The sequence below is a fragment of the Strix uralensis genome, chromosome 8 (assembly GCF_047716275.1).
Source record: "Strix uralensis isolate ZFMK-TIS-50842 chromosome 8, bStrUra1, whole genome shotgun sequence".
In the NCBI taxonomy this organism is placed as follows: Eukaryota; Metazoa; Chordata; class Aves; order Strigiformes; family Strigidae; genus Strix; species Strix uralensis.
The window spans coordinates 24286990-24307570 of NC_133979.1; the positions used below are offsets into that span (position 1 = coordinate 24286990).

At 39.3% G+C, this 20581-nt stretch overlaps 1 protein-coding gene across 3 annotated transcripts; it reads right to left on the minus strand.

Moving 5' to 3' along the window:
• Positions 1-4500: 4500 nt before the first annotated feature.
• HENMT1 (HEN methyltransferase 1) lies at positions 4501-14388 on the minus strand. 3 transcript variants are annotated; one of them, XM_074876686.1, is made up of 7 exons: positions 14362-14388; positions 12916-13047; positions 11227-11339; positions 10014-10148; positions 9428-9610; positions 6826-7003; positions 4501-4975 (listed from the first exon to the last, which is right to left on the minus strand). In XM_074876686.1, exons 2-7 carry the CDS (start codon positions 13030-13032, stop codon positions 4565-4567), a joined length of 1137 nt encoding a protein of 378 aa, XP_074732787.1. In that variant the 5' UTR covers positions 13033-13047; positions 14362-14388; the 3' UTR covers positions 4501-4564. The 3 variants fall into 3 exon arrangements, with proteins under 3 accessions (XP_074732787.1, XP_074732786.1, XP_074732788.1); XM_074876685.1 differs by lacking the exon at positions 14362-14388 and adding an exon at positions 13787-14295; XM_074876687.1 differs by lacking the exons at positions 10014-10148; positions 14362-14388 and having other exon boundaries at positions 12916-13778.
• Positions 14389-20581: the final 6193 nt, after the last annotated feature.

A 20581-nucleotide genomic window follows, 5' to 3' on the forward strand; every position in this document is an offset into this window, starting at 1 on the left:
CAGCTTATTAAACTTCATCTCCAGTCCACAAAGTATGTAATGGCACCATTATTAGTACATAGTTATTTATCTGTCTCCTGGAGAAGAAAAGTAATGTCAGTCTTAAGCAAATGAAAAATTAATTTTGTAGTGTGATGCATGTATGTAGGTTAATTATTAAACAGACTCCACACTAGCAGTACTTGGGGAAAGTGGGCACTGTGTATAGTCCCTCCTCACCTTGCAAATGACAAAATGAATCCTCCTCAGTTGAGTGTAAAGACTTTCTACTTGAACTTCTCATACAGTTTGTATAACTTCGTAAATTACCTTCTTATTCTTCTAACAAAACTACATGGGGTATGTATTTCTTCTCATCAATACATTCAAAATAACCAAGCTGTTTGGTACTTCAGCAAGCATCTGTTCTTACATTAAAAAAGCTAGATTGGTAAACAATTTGACACTTGGATCAGTTGAGTAATCAATTGTATAGCAAGGATTAAGAGAAGTAACAGTACCATGTATAACCAACTCCAGACTCAGCTGTCTTTGAATTCCAAAAGGAAGACAATTTTTCAAGATTTCAGCAGAATATCCTAGAATTTTTGTGCTTTGTTGTCTCTCTTCTGGTTTTATGAATCAACAGTTTTCTTATAGAATAAAAGGCCAGTCTCATCAGCAAACAAATCCTCCAGTTAAGGAACTCACAATGGAGAGTTCTCTCAAATATGAAGTATACATGCACATACATAAAACATTCATAGATGCTAGTTACTTTACTGAATACCAGCAGCTGCAAATATAATGACTATGGGATTTTTGAAAATCCTTTGCTTTTTCTACTTGTTTTTTTTCTACTTTTTTAAAAATGCTTTACTTTTTCTATGTGTTTTCACACTGATTCAGTGACATGTATGTTGTAAGGAAAATGTGTCATTTAGACACAGTTCTTTAATCTGCAAGGAAAACATTTCAGGAATGAAAATAAGCCTATGCACCACTGTTAAACACATGTAATATAGGAAGGCAAAACCATTATTGTGGTATGGGAAGAGATTTTTCCTTTACTACTACAGAAAAGAGCATGTGAAACACCAGAACTTTGAATGCTGTTACTGAACATTAGGTGCATTTTATGGACCTTCTGACATGGGAAAACAACATAGATGAAGATTAGCATAGGAAAAAGCTATTTTCTATAATTGAGGCAAAATAAGTAGTTCTACCTTCTCCCTACCCAAATGCTCATTCTTGTCTGCTCTCCTCTTCCCACCTGTTGCACCACTCTAAGTTTCCATGACAGACTAGTGGATTCAATTCCCTGTACAGACTCAGAGGAGGATCTGCCAACAAGAAGGGGAAAGGCAAATGCATCTTAATACATTCGTTAACATCTCTGTAAGACAGGTTATTTTCATTTTGTTGCTTTCTTGTTAAAAACTAGAAATTAAGTAACTGGTTTACTTCTCTTTTAACGCGAAGGGAAATCTGCACATGCTAGCAAAGCTTTGCCCAAGTTCAGAGTTGTATGCACTGTCCTTCCAATCACGGCTAAAATTGTTCATAAACTTGTAAAGGCAGCACTAGTTTTCTGGGTTTCTTTTTCAATTGCCTTCTCTTATGACCTACTAATGCTTCACCAGTATCCTCATTTGAGTATATGCTAGTGTCAGTGCATTTTAATTTGGTGATGCTCCCAGTGAACAGCCTGCATACAGGACTGCATTAAAATGTGTTTGTTTTGTGAATGAGGAAGAAACTGCAAAGGACTTCTGCATAAGAATTCTGTCATTTCAGAAGCCCCTTCCTATGTTTCTTCTACTCAGTTTAAATAGAAAGCCAAAAACATTCCAACAACTAACCTTTATGAACTACACATAACCCAGCTGTAACTGAATGATCGAAACCTCATTTATCAACATAATGACAACAAGCATGGAATAGAGCCTAATCCCAAGGAAACCCAGGGAAGACAGGACTGAAACACATCACAAGTTTATTAGCTGCAAGATCTATTTGTTTGAGAAATCTCTGCAGGGAGAGACAATTAACTCCTCTGGCTCTCACAGTTAGGCAGTTGGGTTTTATTTATTAAAATAAGTGAGGGGATATTTTTAGAATTTATTTATACCATTTCCTTACTTTGTTATTAATTTAAAACACTGATCGGAAACATTCTGTTCAGCTATTCTGACCATAATCAATCCCTACTAACTTGCTCAAAAGCTACCAAGTTAGTTCCCTTACACTCAGAATAATGCACTGTTTTTCTGCTGTTTGGGGTTTTTTTGGTTTTTTTAGTAAATCTACTTTAACTGGATTTTACAGTTGTGAACAACCTAAGGTTGATCTGTTCTGAGATATGTGTGCCATCTCCTGGTCAGTGATATTGCCACATGCAGCCTAAAACTTCATAAACTTCCTTTCAGCATCCTGCCTTGAGACATCAGAACTGATCTTAGTTTCTAACTGCAGGTTTAAGCAGGACACAATAAATACCACGTTTATAATCAAAAGACCAACCTGATAATGAAGAGCTATGCACAGTGAATCCTGTGAAAGGGTTTAACCGCTCCTGAAAAGACTGTTACTTCAGTACTTTAAAGAAAATCTTAATTAAAATTAAGTCAGTGGAAACCTGGAAAGCTGACACACAAAATAGCATAGCTTGTTTTAGTAAAACTAGCAGTCTCAATTAAAATATATATATTCTAAATAGCACTTCTGTATACGATATGTAATAGCTGCTTCAGTGCATGTAACACTGTGAACACCTAGGGCCAAACATCTGTAGTTTTTCCTGGAAAGGCATAAACAAGAATGTAAGAATTGGTATTTGCTCTAGCTATCATTAAAAACTAAACCCTGCAACAAAGAGGGGGGAAAGGGTCCGCAAACCCCTTAAAAAGTGGATTACTGTTTAGGCCCCTTCACATCAATCCACCAAATATTCACATAAACCATTTTCCAAGTGTAGCTACAAAGCCTTAAGAGTATAATGTTTTGAAGAAAAGCAAACGTATTCCTATACAGTTTTATCTGTTCACAAGACATTCCTGTAATTAAATGTTACTGGAATACAAAATTCAAGGCAAGTATCATTCAAAATGTGACAGGTCCTCCTTCTCTTCCCTTTTCATCATTTTAAAGTGTTCATGCTCTAAAGTACACTAAATACATAATGTTTCAAGAAGAAACAACACAGGAAGAAGTTCCGTGGTCCAAAAATCTTATAACGATAGTAAACCATGCAGTGAACTGCAAAGGTATTTCCTCATAAGAAACCAATGCTACTCTCAAACAGCTATGCTGCTTAGTGTCCAAATAATATTTACCAATTTAGAACTTTACATATTTTTTAACATACTATGGCAAGTTCACAGTTTATCTTCAGAAAGTTGTGAAACTTTCATGTTTCACAAACATGAAGTCAGTTCTGAAAATATTAGCTCAGAGATGCCAATTGACATTGTGAAACATACACAGAATGAGGGCTTTTAACCATCTCATTACTTGTAAGAAATACTCAGTTGAGGTATTAAAATTGTTGGTTAAAAAATCTGTGTATACAAAGAAGCTTAGACAACTGCAGTGTGTTGCTTCATTAATCCTGTATGAACAAGCCAATCTTGTGCATCCTTAAAAATTTGTCTTCATCAGTCCATTGTCTAACACTCGATCACTATGCATTTACACATACAATTCAGCTCTACTTAAGAAAGAGTCATTTTGGCCAAGCCAGTAATCTCTACTATCTAGAACACCTCTGCTTTTCATTCTGTTAAGACTTTTTGGACAACAGCTGCACATGAACACACAGAACATTTTTTCAGGTACACTGGGGCCAGGTTAGAATTCACAATGACAGATTTTTTTTTTTCAAAACACAAAGATACCAGTTTCAAATTAATTAAATTCAACTTCTGAAAAGTTACAGGATGCAAGTTATTTCCCAAGCAGCAGTTATCAAGAAACTGGATAAAACAATAGGGCTAAATCTACATTTTTTTCCCCCACCTTATGTCCAACATCATGACACTCTTCCCCAGTACTGAAATTACTGAGCTACAAATGTTTGTGGCATATTCCAATTTATCTGGAACAATATTTGGTTTTCACAAAGGCTGAATATGTGCTCTTCTTGAAAAAAAGGCATCTATAAATTTTACTCTATTAAGAAAAAACTTGCCTTAAACCTATGGCTGACTCATATTATTCAGCATAACATAGTTCTGTGTTATCATCAGCTATCCTTGGAGCTAAAAAAAGATTACCAAAAGAATCTAGTCATGATAGCTATAATATGGTAATAAAAACCAAACAAAACCACTTAAAATTTCTCTTCACAGGAATGAATTCTTTCCTTTTAGCCCCTGATGCTCTACTTCAAAACCTTAGGAGTTACTGTGATCTTTGTCAGAAGCACTCATCTTCACTAAATGGGAGAGGTGCTGATGGATAAATAGTGAAAGGTTTAGAAAAGATTTTGTAGTTCTAGTTAGCACACAGAACACACCATTTGACAGCTACTAAAAAACCACTTTTATTACTTTAACTGAACTTTGTATGAGAAATCTGTGACCTAATTCTCTTCGTGTTCATGTTCAGTATTGAACATCACGGCAGAACCATCACTGCTCAGTGTGACCTTGCCAGCAATAAGCTTGCATAATTTCTCAAAGGTACCACAAAGTTGAATCACTTTGGGAAAAGAAAAGATTGTTGTAAGAGGTATATAAACCACTCTTCCCTTGACAAAAGGTTCCATGCTTTTTTCAACCACCAGTTTTCCAAGATCTTCTGAAAAACAGTTCATTAAAGGTTGGAATTTGGATTTTCTCTCAGTAGTATCATCATTATACTCCTCATGTTCTGACATTAAACGGTCCAGCAGACGTCGCTTAATGATTTGTGCTGTGAAAATAACTTCACTGACCACTGCATTCTGCAGGTACTTCTCATCTTTAAGACTTGGATACACTGCTCTGAAGACCTTTACAACATAGAAGAACACAAAATATTTATCATTATCATAGGCTCAGATTTTAACATTTGCTTGTCAAAAAGAGCTTCTAAAACGTGAACACAATTTCTGATTCAATCCTGTTTTGCTTATTAAACATTTTCAGATAACAGAAAAACTAGACAATATGACTTGATTTTATGTATTACAGCTACAATGGCAATTAGGTAAATTAAGGGAACTTCAAAAAAATCAGGCTTATATCGGCAAGCTATATTTGTAGATCAGGCAAGGTGAAGCCCTGCAATTCCTTAAGTCTTTTTCATCATTCTCTCACTTCCCACAGTACTCATCATCAGGCTCTGGTGACAGTTTCAGAGCTACAGAGATTCTAAACTACTTTTGAACTGTCCTCTGGAAACTGGGACTGCAGCTATCTCTTTCATTGTGCTTTCAGAGTAAGCATTAAATGTGCTCTCACAGATGCAGAGAATGCTCAGAAATAATTTGGGACATCAAAATCTGTGAACCTGTAGTGTGCTCTACACTGAGCTATACTCCAAGACAATTAAGGAAACCAGGCAATCTCATTCCCACTTAGTTTCCTAGGAAGTGCTTTATACCAACACACTATCACTGAAGTTCCAGTCTATACCCATTACTTCTTACTTTCTGATTACATCTTGAAATGCTGACTTATTGCCATAGTTACATAATAAAATAAAAATTTGATAGTCCAGGTTTGATAAGAAACACATGAGATACAACACTCTTGTTTAAACACAAAGGATACTGATCTCAAAACTCCCTCCATAATGACCCTGAAACAGAAGATAATGAAAGCAGTTTCTAGTACACATCAGTCACCAAGGCATATTTTCAAATTTGCTGAGCATTAAAGAGCACTTCATGATTCCATTAAGGGCAGTAGATGACAGGTGAAATTTCAAATGTATAATGTCTTTATAGCTTGGAAACTATAGAAGACAGGTCGCAAGTCACTTGAACATATATATGCATCTTTAAATGAGGAAGTGAAAGAATATGTTCACTGAAACAAATAATTTAAGGCCTCATAAGATTAAAAACCCCCAATATATTTCTTTTTGCATTATTACTTCATGTTATCTTTGAAAAACATGTCCTTTGATTTATAACCACATGGCACAGACATTAGGCTCTGTCAGTGTGACACACTGCAACAGAGCAGAGTACTTTAGATAACCTCAGATATTTTTGTAAAGTGAAAGCCATTTAGTGCTAAAAACCAAAAGGTCTAATGTGCACCACTGGGGAACGGGGTACCTAGCAAGATCTCATGTCTCTGAAAAAAAACACAACTGGCTACCTGAAAACACTGAGATTAGGGTGTAACATCAAATGCTACTGAGTAAGGCAAACCACACAAAACAGGTCCTGTCAACCCAATTTCTGGGAAATGCCTTCCTTCTGATAATGTATCTGACAAGACTGTGCAGTTCTTCAAAACATACACTGTTAGAAATCCTTTTTATGCTTTTTATTTTTTATGTAACTGAAAAATGTGTGTCAGTGCCACCAACCACATGATGAAAAAGCAAATTATTAGAGGAACAATTATAAAAATAGTGTCACAGTATATATGGCACAAAGGAGATTTTTCATTCTAAGGATAACAGTATGTTAAAATGATTATCCATATTGCTATTTAGCAAATAACCTAAAAGTTAAAGGCCTTTATACAATTAGAAACACAGATCACAGACTTAGATTCTTGATGTGTGTTAATCAGAGATACAACTGGCTAGCAATTGTAGACCATAGTAAGAATACCCTCACAGGCAGGTCACAGAAAATTTTACTCTTTATTCAGCCTCCTAAAAGAAGAAAACAATACTTACCATTTTGTAAACTCCTTCAGTGGGTGTCTCAGACTGAGCAGATTCACTGGTTTGAGTATATTTTCTAACAAACACACCTATTTGGGTACAAAACCCAACATTCTCCATTCCTGTCGGTGGGTGCCCTACGCCAGTAAATTCCACGGAGTAACCATAGTGTCTAGCAATCTCTAGAGCCCTAAGAAAGACAAATTATTCTGATCATACTAAATATTAATCTTTCAATGTGATAGATGCATTCTCTAACAGAAGCAAGACCCTGAGCATGTGAATGCTTGAGCATAATTTCTCTAATAATACTCACACGCCTGAAGATAAGCAGTGCAAAACTTGCTCAATCAGAGCTGTTATCATATGCCTACTACAGTCCAAATCATTTAGTATTGGGTAATTTAGGCAACCAAACATTACTGTTATTTCTAAAATATCTGCATAGGCCATACATGTTCAGTTGCTTACTCACTGTCTCTACTGCATTGAAAGTGAGCTAAAAACTACCAACTTCAGAGAACAAAGTTAGACAGACCCCAAAATAAAACAGACCCCAAAACTGCAAGAGACCAGTTAACAGAATAAAAAAAGGTGAGGTTTTTGTAAATGTATAGTCTACCTAATCAAGGTTATAACAATGTATGTGACATCTAAATGAAAACCAATCTTGTAGTACTGTACATCAGCCAGTGTGAAAAGTGATGGGGCAGGGAACAAAAAAGGCACTACCTACCTGCATCATTCTCTATGAAAAAGTAGTAAACTAAATTAGTATCTCAATTTTAGATATTATTGCCATACTTCTATTTCATAACACAAAGACTTTCTCACGTTTGCAGCTCAAAAAATACCATTCCTTCAGTGATTCCAATATTTTTAATTCACATATATCCAAAACCAGAATCTAAATTTAAGAGGTGGGCCTGTGAAAACCTCATGAAGTTCAACAAGGCCAAGTGCAAGGTCCTACACATGGGCTGGGGCAATCCCAAGCAAATACAGGCTGGGCGATGAGTGGATTGAGAGCAGCTCAGTGGAGAAGGACTTGGGGGTACTAGTGGATGGAAAACTGACTATGAGCCAGCAATGTGCGCTCACAGATCAAAAAGCCAACCGTGTCCTGGGCTGCATCAAGAGAAGTGTGGCCAGCAGGTCGAGGGAGAGGATTCTCCCCCTCTACTACACTCTCATGAGACCCCACCTGGAGTCTTATGTCCTGGGGGCTCTGGGACCCGCAACCTAAGAAGGACACAGACCTGCTTGAGCAGGTCCAGAGGAGGCCACAAAGATGATCAGGGGGCTGGAGCACCTCCCCCACGAGGACCAGCTGAGAGAGTTGGGGTTGTTCAGCCTGGAGAAGAGAAGGCTCTGGGGAGACCTTCTAGTGGCCTTCTAGTACCTAAAGGGGGCTACAGGAGAGAAGGGGAGGGACTCTTTATCAGGGAGTGTAGGGATAGGATGAGGGGTACAGTTTTAAACTGAAAGAGGGTAGACTTAGATTAGAGCCAAGGAAGAAATTCTTTACTGTGAGGGTGGTGAGGCACTGGAACAGGTTGCCCAGAGAAGCTGTGGCTGCCCCCTCCCTGGCAGTGTTCAAGGCCAGGTTGGACGGGGCTTTGAGCAACCTGGTCTAGTGGAAGGTGTCCCTGCCCATGGCAGGGGGATTGGAACTAGATGAGCTTTAAGGTCCTTCCAACCCAAACCATTCTGATGCTATGATGATATAAATGGTCTCTAAGGTATTCACCCTTCAGCTAATAATGCAGGCAGGTTTTAGTATCATTATTTAGGGAAAAAATATATGCCTCAAGCTTTGCAAAACTATATACTCAAAAGAATCACTGCATACTTTAAAGTCTAGGGCAGAAACAACCTAATTTAAGGGGCAAATTTTCCAAGATACAATTTCTGACCAATAGTTGGATATTGAGGTATAGCATCCTTTACTGTACCATATATTTTCTTACATTATTTACTGATGGTTGAATATTACCACAGGATATATATCCCACTCCCTGTTTTGTTTTTATTACATCTACTGATTAAATTAGGGTAAGATACATCTCATGCAACTCTCTCATGTAGACATGTTTTGTACAAAATCTTTCATTGTGCCATGACCCACTAAACTATCCTTAACTTTACTTAACATGCTCTGCTACTGTGATTATTTAAGAAATCTGCTTGCATACACCTACAGAAAGGTCTGGACTAATTGAGTGCTTTAATTACACACCATACATAGTGAACACATTTCTTAGAGTTTTCATGAAGCATTTCTATAGCAGGGTATTATTATGTGAAAAAGTTAATCAAAACCTTACACTTCAAATACATTAATTGTAATAAAGATATATAAAAAGGAAAGTAAAAGTTTTAAGTATTTTTTGCAGAGCAGTTCAAGTAAAAGCAAGCCAACATCCATAATAAAATGCAAAACCCACAGAGCATGCTTAACTACTTATAACACCAATGTTTCACCAAATCCTTAGGTGTGAAACTCCACTGACAACAAACCACAAACACAAGCCATTCTGAAAATGTATAGCTGTTCCTTTCTCACACTACTGAACACCCAAAGCTGTCTGCATATGATGTTCAGTAAACTTACCAGCTTTGAAACTGCACACGGTTCCACTCAAACTTGTGGTCTGGATGCCTGAATAATGTCACTCCTGGAAGCAAAGGGTTAAATTCAGAATTTGGAGTACTGATCACAACTATGCTTGGAGCCATGAAACCAAACACCACTTCAGGAAACTTCTTTAGTTCTGATTCTTCCAGGTGCTCTATTCTGTAAAGGACAAGTTTATGTTGGTCTTTAAAAACACCCTACTATATTTTAAGCTTCTTAACCAGTCAAAAAAACCCCAAACCTGTTATCTGTACCTTGTAATTTTAAGCCTAGCTCTGCAATATTAGCACTGGCACTGTGGCTGAGTGGCAGCTTAGAGGTTTTTGGTCTGCGAAAAATTTCCTCTTGCAATTTGTACTTTTTCAGCAATATCCTTTTTCCACCATAAGCTAGCACGCCTTCAATTTCTTAGTATGGTTAATTTAAGCACAAGTTAGAATATGCCACATTCTGTTACTCTTCTGCTTGAAAGGTTTGATCAAGCCCATTTAGAGTATGGATGAAATTCCAAACCAAGCCCTAATGAACTTAGAACAACATAGTATGTTGGCCTAATACTCACAGTTCAATACACGTTACCAAGTCAAAACCAAGCATGCAAGGATCCTTATGGGCAACTGAACCATGATGCAATGTAACAGTCAGGGATCTTTCAGGTGGTTGCAAGTAATCAACAGGAAGAGGAGACAGCCTATGCCTACAAAAGTATTAAAACCACAATGTCATAAAAGGGCCTTAGGAGAAGATAAATTGTGCACGTAACTGAACTAGCTAACAACCTACATAGCTTGTAAATCTCAAAAAGGTTAACTATTTTACAGGGATAAAAAAAATTTCCAGTACAAAACTTTTTATGATTATCCACGATAGGACAGAAAGAGCAGAGGAGTTAAACCAGAAGTCATCCTTCATGTTTACCAAGATTTCCACTATACTCTCAAGCCATTTGGAAAGCTGCTTGTAAATTCTGACAGTAGCTCAACTCTAGACACACAGTGTCTGGCTTAGACATGCTTTTTACAGAGTTCTTGGGGAAGTTATTAGGCAAGCATATTAACCTATTTTTTCCAAATAAAATACTGAGAGCTAAAACATATCTGCCAATTTCATTCTGAAATACTGCATCAGACAAAACACACAATAAACATTAAATATAATAAAAGGCTACTTTCCTTCACTCTTGAGAAAGAGCAAGTGATAGCGTCAGCATCTAGATCCTACATATTAATTGAAACCATATTAATCAACTTTCAAGAGAGAGACTTCAGTGTTCCTCCACAGTCCGACCCATGCTTCAACGGTCACATAAACGTCACATTTTAGAGCCTCCTAAGCCAGACACAAAACACTGAGCTAACCTTCCCATTTCAAAAGGATTAACAAGAATGAAGTCCCCACTACAGTGACTAAGTTACAAGCACATTCCAAAAAGATCAGATTTGCATACTGCATAATGTCATGTATGAGCATAGACACTACTAATACAAGGTATTAGTACCTTTAGAAACAGTGTATTACTTAGATGTACATACTTTCAGGGCCATTCCATGACTTGGACCTTTGCTACATTAGGTGATATTATGGGCATCTACAAGCCCAGTAGTCCCCAGACACAGCTGCAATGTGAGTAATTAACAACAATGGAGGGCTCTTCATTTGCCAAGCTGGTATTTCTGCATTTATCATCATTTTAAAATTCTTTACAAGAAATGATGTAGCATGCCACTAGGTCAAGCCAAACACAAACCTTAAATTAACACAATGCAAGAGCTTACATTTTCTCTTTCATTACACTTGCACAGATATCTAGCCCAGCTAACACTTCAATGCAACTACAGAATTTCAGCATCCAGAGAAGCGTGCAGTCAGCACATCCTAAATCAGCCACCTGTAAATCAGATATTAAACAATATGTAAATGCTGCATATTTCCAAGCAATTTCAGAGACTTTCATAAAACAAAAATTCCCTATTTATGTGAAGACAACTTCTTAATGATACAACATTTCACAATCATAACTAAAATTTACAGTTGCAAGCAGGATAGACATACATTTGAAAATTCTTTTAGAAAGGCATATGAAGATCCTACAAGATGTTTTAAATGGAATAACCCTTTGTTATTACAGCACTAAACAAGTACATGCAGAACATCCCACTGACTCTGAAGAATCTCTTCTACATGAAGGCATATTCCCTCAAATAACAGTATGGTAGGATTTTAAGCATTAAAGCTGTGGCAATTTTCACATTCACCACTGCTTTTCACTGGACTACTCTCCATCCAAAACACTGAGAATAGGCTCAGCGGCAGCCAGGTTAGCAGCAAAGGATCTGCATAAAACAAGTTTACAGGCTCAGTCTAACATTTAAGTGGGAAAGGCTGAGCATATTCAGACCACAAAGTCAAATATATAATCGATATCCTTTCCTGTAAGCTTGGCAAGTAGTTGAGAACACAAACCAAACCCCACTGTTCTTTCTCAGGCTAAGTCAAGGTTGAAGCACACCGCTGGGTTCTCAGTGTGAAAATCCTGAAGTGCTTCTATTCCACTTACCTCTACCCTGTGGGTAAACGAAGTTTAACACACACACCACCACCACCCATTTTACATACTAAATCAGAAAATTCAAACCTTTAAATACAGATGCAACACTCCTGAATACTCTCTATTTAAAAGCAGATTATAGTGCCATGACCTCATAGACAGGATTAGATTTTTATTAGCTACTAAAGTATGATTATGTGACTGCACTGCAGGTGCCTTTCTCATAATTTTTTTGCATGCTCCTTAAGACATTAACATCCGTTTCAGAATTAAACACTGAAGACAGAGGTATTTCTCAACTTTTTGCATTTTGGGAGGAGATGCCGAGCGGGGAGGACATATTAGAAAAGAACAAACATTACACAACACTACTTAAATAATTTACCTTTTCAAAATGGGTATCGAAACAAGAGCCCTGGTATAATGGGGAGGGAGGAAGCAGGAAGGGGCGACAAGACCTTAAGAAAGTGGAGGAGAGCTAGCCTCACATAATCCCACACTCTTAATGTTGTCTCATCTGCGAACATCCATGGGAATAATGAAGTAAACCTGATACCATGTACAGAACTAACAGCTCTAGAAAGCAAAACCAAACTATGATGAAAGCAGCTTGAACCAAAATCCTCAGCATGAAATTAAAACCAGAATGCCACCCACTCTCCAAACCAGGCTAAGGCATTTTTCTTGTTTAGACTCTCCCCTCTTCCCATCAATTAACATTAATTATACGCACCCCTGAAAATCAAAACACAATCATCAAGTGTCTGCTAAAGCAATTCAGTTTAACAATAGCTCCTCCACTACTGTTGTTTCGTAATTAGGCCAGCAGGCTATCTTACACATTTCCTGTCTTCCTGAGATACCTAATGTTAACTTTTTTCAAATTTGTAACGTACAAAAACCAAAAAATACCAACCTTCTTAGGTTTGTATTTCTCCACTAAATCTTTAATGAACTGGTAGCGTTGTTTGTACAAAGGAGGTGTAAATGTAATAATTCCTGTAAACTGTTCTTCTTGAAAGTTCTTATCCATAATACTTTGCTAATGCTAAAGCAAAAACGTTAACTCTTATTCTCTGAAGTACTTGATACATATATTAAATTACAGTGTCTGCTGTTTTCAGTGGTGTTCAATTAACAATTAAGCAGGCATAGATCTGATCCCAGTTCTACTCATCGAATGACGAAAACATTGGAATTAGCAAAATTAAGCACTAGTTGCTCCCTCCCCACACAATGATGTAAATAACCTTTTAACAAACAATTATTAATCATATACAATCATTAAAAAAGCAAGTTTCATAGTTTGTCACTCTCCAGCACACCTACATAGTGTTTACACAACTGCAACATATTTAATCTTCCTTAGCTTTTCTGGCAAGAACAGAAAAAAATTTCTCGCTCAGGTGCCTGCTTTCTTGTCTCTATCATTTATCTTAAAATTCAAGATTATTTCATATCTAGATTTGAGTATGTACAGCTCAATACAATTTCTACAGTGTAACAATCAGCAAGAAGTATCTGAATAATTACTATGTTGTGCAAGAGGAAATGTTCTGCTAGGCCTTAGCTTTAGATTTACTGTGAGCTAAACCTTGCTATTAGTGCTGGATTTATAAGGAAGCAAACATAATTCAACGTGGCACTAGTCACAACCATTAGTGCATTTCCAACTCTCCCACCCTCTATTAAAAACTAGATTTTAGTACATGTCAATATTTAACAAGGAATACCCCCCCAAACCTAAAAAAAAGGCCCTCATGAATGATGACCTCCCCGGGAATCACCTAAGTGAAGGACTGTGGCCCTGTGGGCACGTGGCTTTCCAGAACCATCCTCCCAGCTGCCGGCCAGGGCTCCCTAGCAGGTCTAAGGGGCACCAGGCCCAGCACAACCAAAGCAGCTGGGCCGCGCCTGCTGGCAAACTGACTGCCCCATAAGGTCTTTTATACACAAATACGTATTTTCTTATATATGTATGTACAAAACCAGGAAATAGTGTTCATGCCCATCATCTGCCTCCTCCAGCGCAATGCCAGCCTGTCGGACTCCCTCACCAGTACCGGCTAAGGAGCCAGCCCCAGACACCCACCTCCAGATGCCCACACGCTCCCGGCCCGCAGGCTGCGCCCCCGCCCTCCCCAGGCACCAGGCAGCCCGCCGCCGCCTCAGGCCACAGCGCCAGCCCCGACCCTCCACAGCACCAAGTCCCTCCCCGGGGCCGCTCCTCGCCCTCCGCAAAGCCCGCGGGGGACACGGCGCAGCCCCGCGGCAGCCATTTCCTAGTGCCCCTGCTGGCCGCCCGCCCCAGCCACCCCCTGCCCTTTGCCCCGCGCTTTCCCCGCCATCTTCTCTCCCTCACACCAGTCTCCCGCTCCGCCCAACCGACCGCCTCCCCCGCCGCGGCGGGAAGAACGCGCGGCGCTGCCTCAGGCGGAAGCTGCGAGCGGCTGACACGGCCCGGCCTCGCCCTGCGTCCTTCCGCGGGCAGTAGCGCAGACCTCCGCCTGACGAAAAGGGGCCGCCTTTCGCCCCCCTCTCCACCGGGCCCCTCTGCGTGTTCTCGGATTTCTGAGTCAAACCCGCCCCTTCGAGCGGAAAGCTTCGACGCCGCGGCAAACCGCCGCTGCAGCTGGTGGAACCCTCCCTACTCCGGGCTGCCACTGCCTGCGGGCCCACCACCGAACGCTTATTTATGTTTTTTAATATAGAGGCATGTCGTCTGCTCCTCTTTAGTTCAAAATGATAGATTAGCATCACATCAGCACCCCGAGGTCCACGTGTTGATTCTATTGCTGCCTGTGCCAGCCTGTGTGTGTGAAAACAAAAATGCTACTCCTCATGCTGCTTCTTTGAGGTACAGCTTTGCCAGGGTGAGTGAGGTAGAGACTACAAAAAACCAAAACCAATGTGTTTCGAGATTTCATTAAGTATTTTTCACATTGGGGCAAGATTTGTCTCTCGAAGAGCAGGCTGCTGTTTGGATGCACAGTTAAAGTAAAAAGGAAAACATAGCTCCAAATTTCATGTTACTTTTTCTGTTCACAATATGTAAAGCGTTTTGCTAATCACAGGGTGGGGCTTCTATACAAAAACGGTAGTGTAGATTATATGCCTGGGACCTCAAAGAAGGAGGGATTTTGGTAGCAGTGAGGGTAGAGAAGATTTGTTAACTAAATTAGACCATAATTCCGTGTATTTTATTTAATTTTCAGAAAATACTAGAAATTTGCATGTTGATATCCGTTTGTGATAGTTTAAGCTTGAATCTTGGCTAACATTTTAAGTTTTGTAGGATGTGGCCTAGACAGAGCATATATAGCTAACAGCAGGTTAGTTATGCTGTTTACTCAATAGCTAGGAAATTTATGCAAGTGTGCTTTTAAACTGGCAATCCAGACTTTTTCAGACATTTTAAGTTATTGGAGTGGTTCTGTTCTGTTTGAGCTTCTTTATTTTTCAGGTTTTGGAATACAATAGCAATTAGGTTTTCTCTATATTCATCCTAGTGTATGAGTAGTAGAAATAGGGAGTTGTCTGTAAAATTTTACAATATTTTTCCTTCTGTTATAACAGTGAAGTACCAACAATTTATGTAAGTAAGGCAGCTTGAGAGTTGCTATCTTAATCAGAGTTTGGATTGCAAGCAGGTTTTAAATAAGTGTTATAATATTGCCAATCATTACCTATGTAGGAAATTTATTTTGAAGTAGATACAACGTCTGGTCCATTTTTTTTGTAGGATTTTCCCCAACAAGTTTTAAAGAGCTGCATAACCCAATTCGGCCATGCACAGAAACTATGCTTGTATAGGGAATAATTCCCATTAAATCACTTTGATTAGTGTAGTAAATTGATTTTTACTTTTTAATTGGGTTTTTGCGTTTTAGGAAAAACACCCTGTAATTGAAATAAGGCTATGAATACCTTGTGCAAGAAAAAACAGATAGGTTGGAGGCTCTTTGTCTTATAACTCAGTTGTTCTTTCTTGGCTGTTGAGTCACTGTTTAACTTTGAACTATTGTTCAATACCTATGTCTCAATTTGACAATTTATAAACTGTACGTAATATTTTTTTACCTCAGATATTGTAAAATTTATTAGTAGAAGTCTTTCGCTTCCTGGCTTAAAATGCTATAGATTCTGGTATCCTGTAAAATTCTACTCCTGATTCAGTATGACACTCCTAAGAACAAAAAAAAGTATAGGGAAGAACAGTAGTTAAGTTATAGTATATGGTATATGTAAATTCATAACACATAGTGAATTCATGCAATTTCCTAATAGTTTGTGAGACCCCAAAATGTATGACTGTGAAACCTTAAGAATTATCAGATACTTAGTTCTCAATTATCAAAAAATATAATCAAAGAAATATCTTTTTTGGTTATTCCCCTGAAAGGGAATGAAAGGGCTCAAACAAATGAATTTCTAACAAGTATTAAGACTAAACTGTGATGTGATTTATGAAAGCTTTGCTTGTGTTTTGCTTCATTTGTTTCTCAAGGACTCCTGACTCCTCAACTGTTTCCTTAGGTCCCTCTGTCTGTTTAGGCAAGATTGAAATGCTCGTTAGGCTCCCTAGGTAAATCACTGATAGCAGACTCAAGGCCTTCAGTGGACACTTGGGCAACTCCTAGAATGAGATAAGGGGCGCTCGAACGAAGAGACACAGAGACCCTGTTATAGGGAAACTGATTTTGCTGACTTAGGAGGGAGACACCTGGACTTTACTGCACAGCGCACGCTCTGGAGAGAGGGTCAATTAGCAAACACTGTGAAGAAGACTACTTACTTCCTCCCTCGACCACCGAAGACCCTCACCCTATTTTCACTATGCATGCTCAGATTATGCAAATGAATTCTGGGAACTCATTATCATAAGACACCCCTTTCTAGGAAATCTTAATGAATATGTAGGATTTATGTGTATGTAAACTGATGTCCCTTGCTAAGTCTTGGGAGCCCTTATGGTGGAGAATCCCCAGGGCAACCCCAGCACTGCCAAGGAAAGAATACCTGCTTAACAGTTATATTGGATTCTGACTGTTAATTTGTTTTACCCCATTACATGAAATATTTTTTGTATTATTCTCTCATTGCAAAAAAAAAAAAAAATCCTTTGATCTGTCTGTCTAAAGTTTTTGGGTTTTTTCCTTATGCAGTGGTACATCTACGTAATAGTCTCAAGGAACCATAGAATAATTTATGTTGGAAAGGACCTTTGGAGGTTATCTAGTGCACCTCCTGCTCAAAGGAGGTCCAAGCTCAGAAACTTCAGCTGAAATTTATTTTTCACATTATAATCTGTAATTTCAAACAATATTCAAGTTGTATTCTGTGCAATGTGCCCACAAATTAAGCAGGTTATTTTTAGAGAAGCCTGTTACTTTTATTCCACACAGAGAGCAAGAAATTATATGACTATACTGGAATAAAAGCATCTCACAGTAGGAAGTCATGAATCAAGAACTCCAAAGCTGCTGAAACTCATTTTATCTTTTAGTAATTGGGATGAGAAAGACAATGTATGCAATTTGTGTACTTTCCCTTTAAAGTTGTGGTGCATATAATTAAATGTGATAGTAAAAGAAATCTAATGCCAGAAGACACTAGTCCACACTGGTATTTGACAGGAAAAATACATGCAGCAATACTGCTTAATCTGTAATTCCTCTCAAAACAGATTCAGAGGATGTTTAGTGACTCAGCTTCAACTAACAGAGAAAATTGGGAAGTAATCTGTGTGAGTGAGAAGTGAGGCTAGGCTCTTACATACAGATGGCCATAGTCTTACTTTTTTATAATTATCTATAATTCCTTGCAGTTTGCAAGTGCAAATCACCTCCTTGTTGGTTTTTGTTTGCGTTTGTTTTTTTTTTTTTTTTCCCTTTGGCTCTATTCTGTATAAAGACCAGCTGAGGTGCCTGGGGGAAGAAAATCTAATTTGGGGCGAATGGATTTATGGGTTGCAGCTATATCAAAGGCTTCTGCATCACCACCAAAGAGGGACTGCGTAAGAAGTACAAAAATGTTATCTTATACAGAGGGAAAACACTGAAGTTTGGCACATACAGACTAAATATTCCAACAGAAAACGATAAATGCATGAAACCACAATTTCGGTAATATAAGTTAGAACAGAAACCAGGCTGTCTTGAATTATACAAGACAAATTAAGGAAGTGCTCAAAGAGCCAAGGGTACCCTCAGCAACAACAAAAAACCCACTCTGCTTCAAAGAAAAGTTACTACTCTAGCTAACTGTCTTCAGAACAAGATTGCTTCACTGCTATAAGGACATGTAGAAATAATTTTGTGATTAGTTCTTTAATTTCATATGAGATGATTAAATGGATATTTACTGCATCAAGGTGGTGGAGTCCTGTGATAAGTAATTAAGGTTTTGTAAATGTCTTTAGAAATTAGCCGAGATGGGAAGAGGAGGCCAAAAGGAGGCTGGTGAAGTTATTCTTAGAAAAGGGGAGTGAAGAGCCTAGATAGCACAACTGGCAGTTTAGAGAAACTGTTAACTGTTGGGCCCCGATAACAATGCCTTTCTGCTATAGTACCAGAGTAACGAAGATGAATTACTGTTTCTCAGGTTTTCAGTGTGTAATGATGAGTGAAGATATTCTAATGTTGCCTCCAGCAGTATTTACCTTCTTGTTTTTAAATTCTAAATCTAAATTAGTTTTAAGTAACACACATGTAGAGATGCTATTTCCATGGAGGCTTCCCTATCAACTTCTCCATGTATATTTCCTACCATGCTGAGCAATTATGAGCCCTTCTCCGTGTGTACAACAGTGTATTTTGTCCCACTATTCCCAGTTTGCAGTACTTTTGGTGGACTTTCAGGTTTTTTTTCCTGTAGTCATTTGATGTTTAGAATCTCTTGGCAATTCTTCTAAATCACGTATTCAGTCTCCCTTCTGTACTTCAGGTTAAAGCTTGACGCTAAAGTACATAACTAGGTTTTTTTGCTTTTGCAAAAAAAGCATGTAATTCAAAACCTGTTAGAAACCACTGAATAATGAGTTAAACATAATGGAAAAATTCAAGTTCAATTCATTGATCAGATATGTTTCAGCAAAACAGAGGATTTTATTTTTTCCCTGTTTGCTGTTAGCATTTAAATGTAGACTGTTACTTCCTTAAATCACAGAATCATCTAGGTTGGAAAAGACCTTGAAGATCATCTAGTCCAACCGTTAACCTAGCACTGACAGATCCCAACTACACCATATCACTAAGCCCTATGTCAATGTGACTCTTAAACACCTCCAGGGATGGGGACTCCACCACTGCCCTGGGCAGCCCATTCCAACACCTAACAACCCGTTCTGTAAAGAAATACTTCCTAATATCCAGTCTAAACCTTCCCTGGTGCAACTTGAGGCCATTCCCTCTTGTCTTATCACTTGTTACTTGGTTAAAGAGGCTCATCCCCAGCTCTCTGCAACCTCCTTTCAGGTAGCTGTAGAGGGCGATGAGGTCTCCCCTCAGCCTCCTCTTCTCCAGACTAAACACCCCCAGTTCCCTCAGCCGCTCCTCGTACGACATGTGCTCCAGACCCTTCACCACCTTCGTTGCCCTTCTCTGGACACGCTCGAGTAATTCAATGTCCTTTTTGGAGTGAGGGGCCCAAAACTGAACACAGTAATCGAGGTGCTGCCTCACCAGTGCCGAGTACAGGGATAAGATCACTTCCCTGTCCCTGCTGGCCACGCTATTGCTGATACAAGCCAGGATGGCATTGGCCTTCTTGGCCACCTGGGCACACTGCTGGCTCATGTTCAGCCGGCTGTCAACCAACACCCCCAGGTCCCTCTCTGACTGGCAGCTCTCCAGCCACTCCTCCCCAAGCCTGTAGCGCTGCTGGGGGTTGTTGTGGTCAAAGTGCTGCCGGCATTTGGCCTTATTGAAACTCATACAGTTACTCTGTATGTTTTAAAATGCATTATGTTTTAAAATGCATCTGCTTGTTTTAAAATGCATTAACTTCATTCTGATTGTTCTGAGCCTATATTACTGTATTACTAATGGCAGAAAAAGGTGTTCAGCTTGAATTTAGCAGCAGGGAGCAGTTACTGTTTTCTTGGTTTTGATATGATTCTGAGCAGCTGCTCAGCCACGGCCAGGTCCTGGCCAGAGGAGTCGGCCTCATACCCAGCATGTTTCAGGTGATCAGGCCTTGATGTACCTGCCTGTTCAGCCATCAATACATGCTTCTCCACCCCAGATTCCTCCACCCTGAACAAATCCGTCGCTATTTCTCAGCTTCTCTGTTAATGCAAAGGCAGAAGCAGGCGGCCGGGCCTCACCCCTGGTCCTGCTGTGCTGAAACACAGGCCTCATTACCAACGACAAGGGTGGCTGATGGGACCAGTTTCCAAGTCTGCCAAGTCGCTGGCTGAGTATCTGGTGTAGCGTGACGGCAGCCGTCCGCCGGCACACGGCGGGGTCACACTGCGGGGTCCCCCGCTTTCCCGGGCCGGCATCGCCCCACCTGGAGGGCCCGCGGCCTGGCCGTCAGGCGCCGCCCGCCTCAGGGCAGCCCCGCGGCTGAGGAGAGCCTCA

What these genes read in the sequence shown, in the direction of transcription:
- HENMT1 (XM_074876686.1), bottom strand. Translation starts at nt 13,032, where the DNA reads ATGGATAAGAACTTTCAAGAAGAACAGTTTACAGGAATTATTACATTT. An exon ending in AGAAATACAAACCTAAGAAG is followed by an intron (nt 11,340 to 12,915) that starts GTTGGTATTTTT and finishes TCTGATTTACAG; the next exon opens with GTGGCTGATTTAGGATGTGC. An exon ending in CTGAAGGAGTTTACAAAATG is followed by an intron (nt 4,976 to 6,825) that starts GTAAGTATTGTT and finishes TATGTTGTAAAG; the next exon opens with GTCTTCAGAGCAGTGTATCC.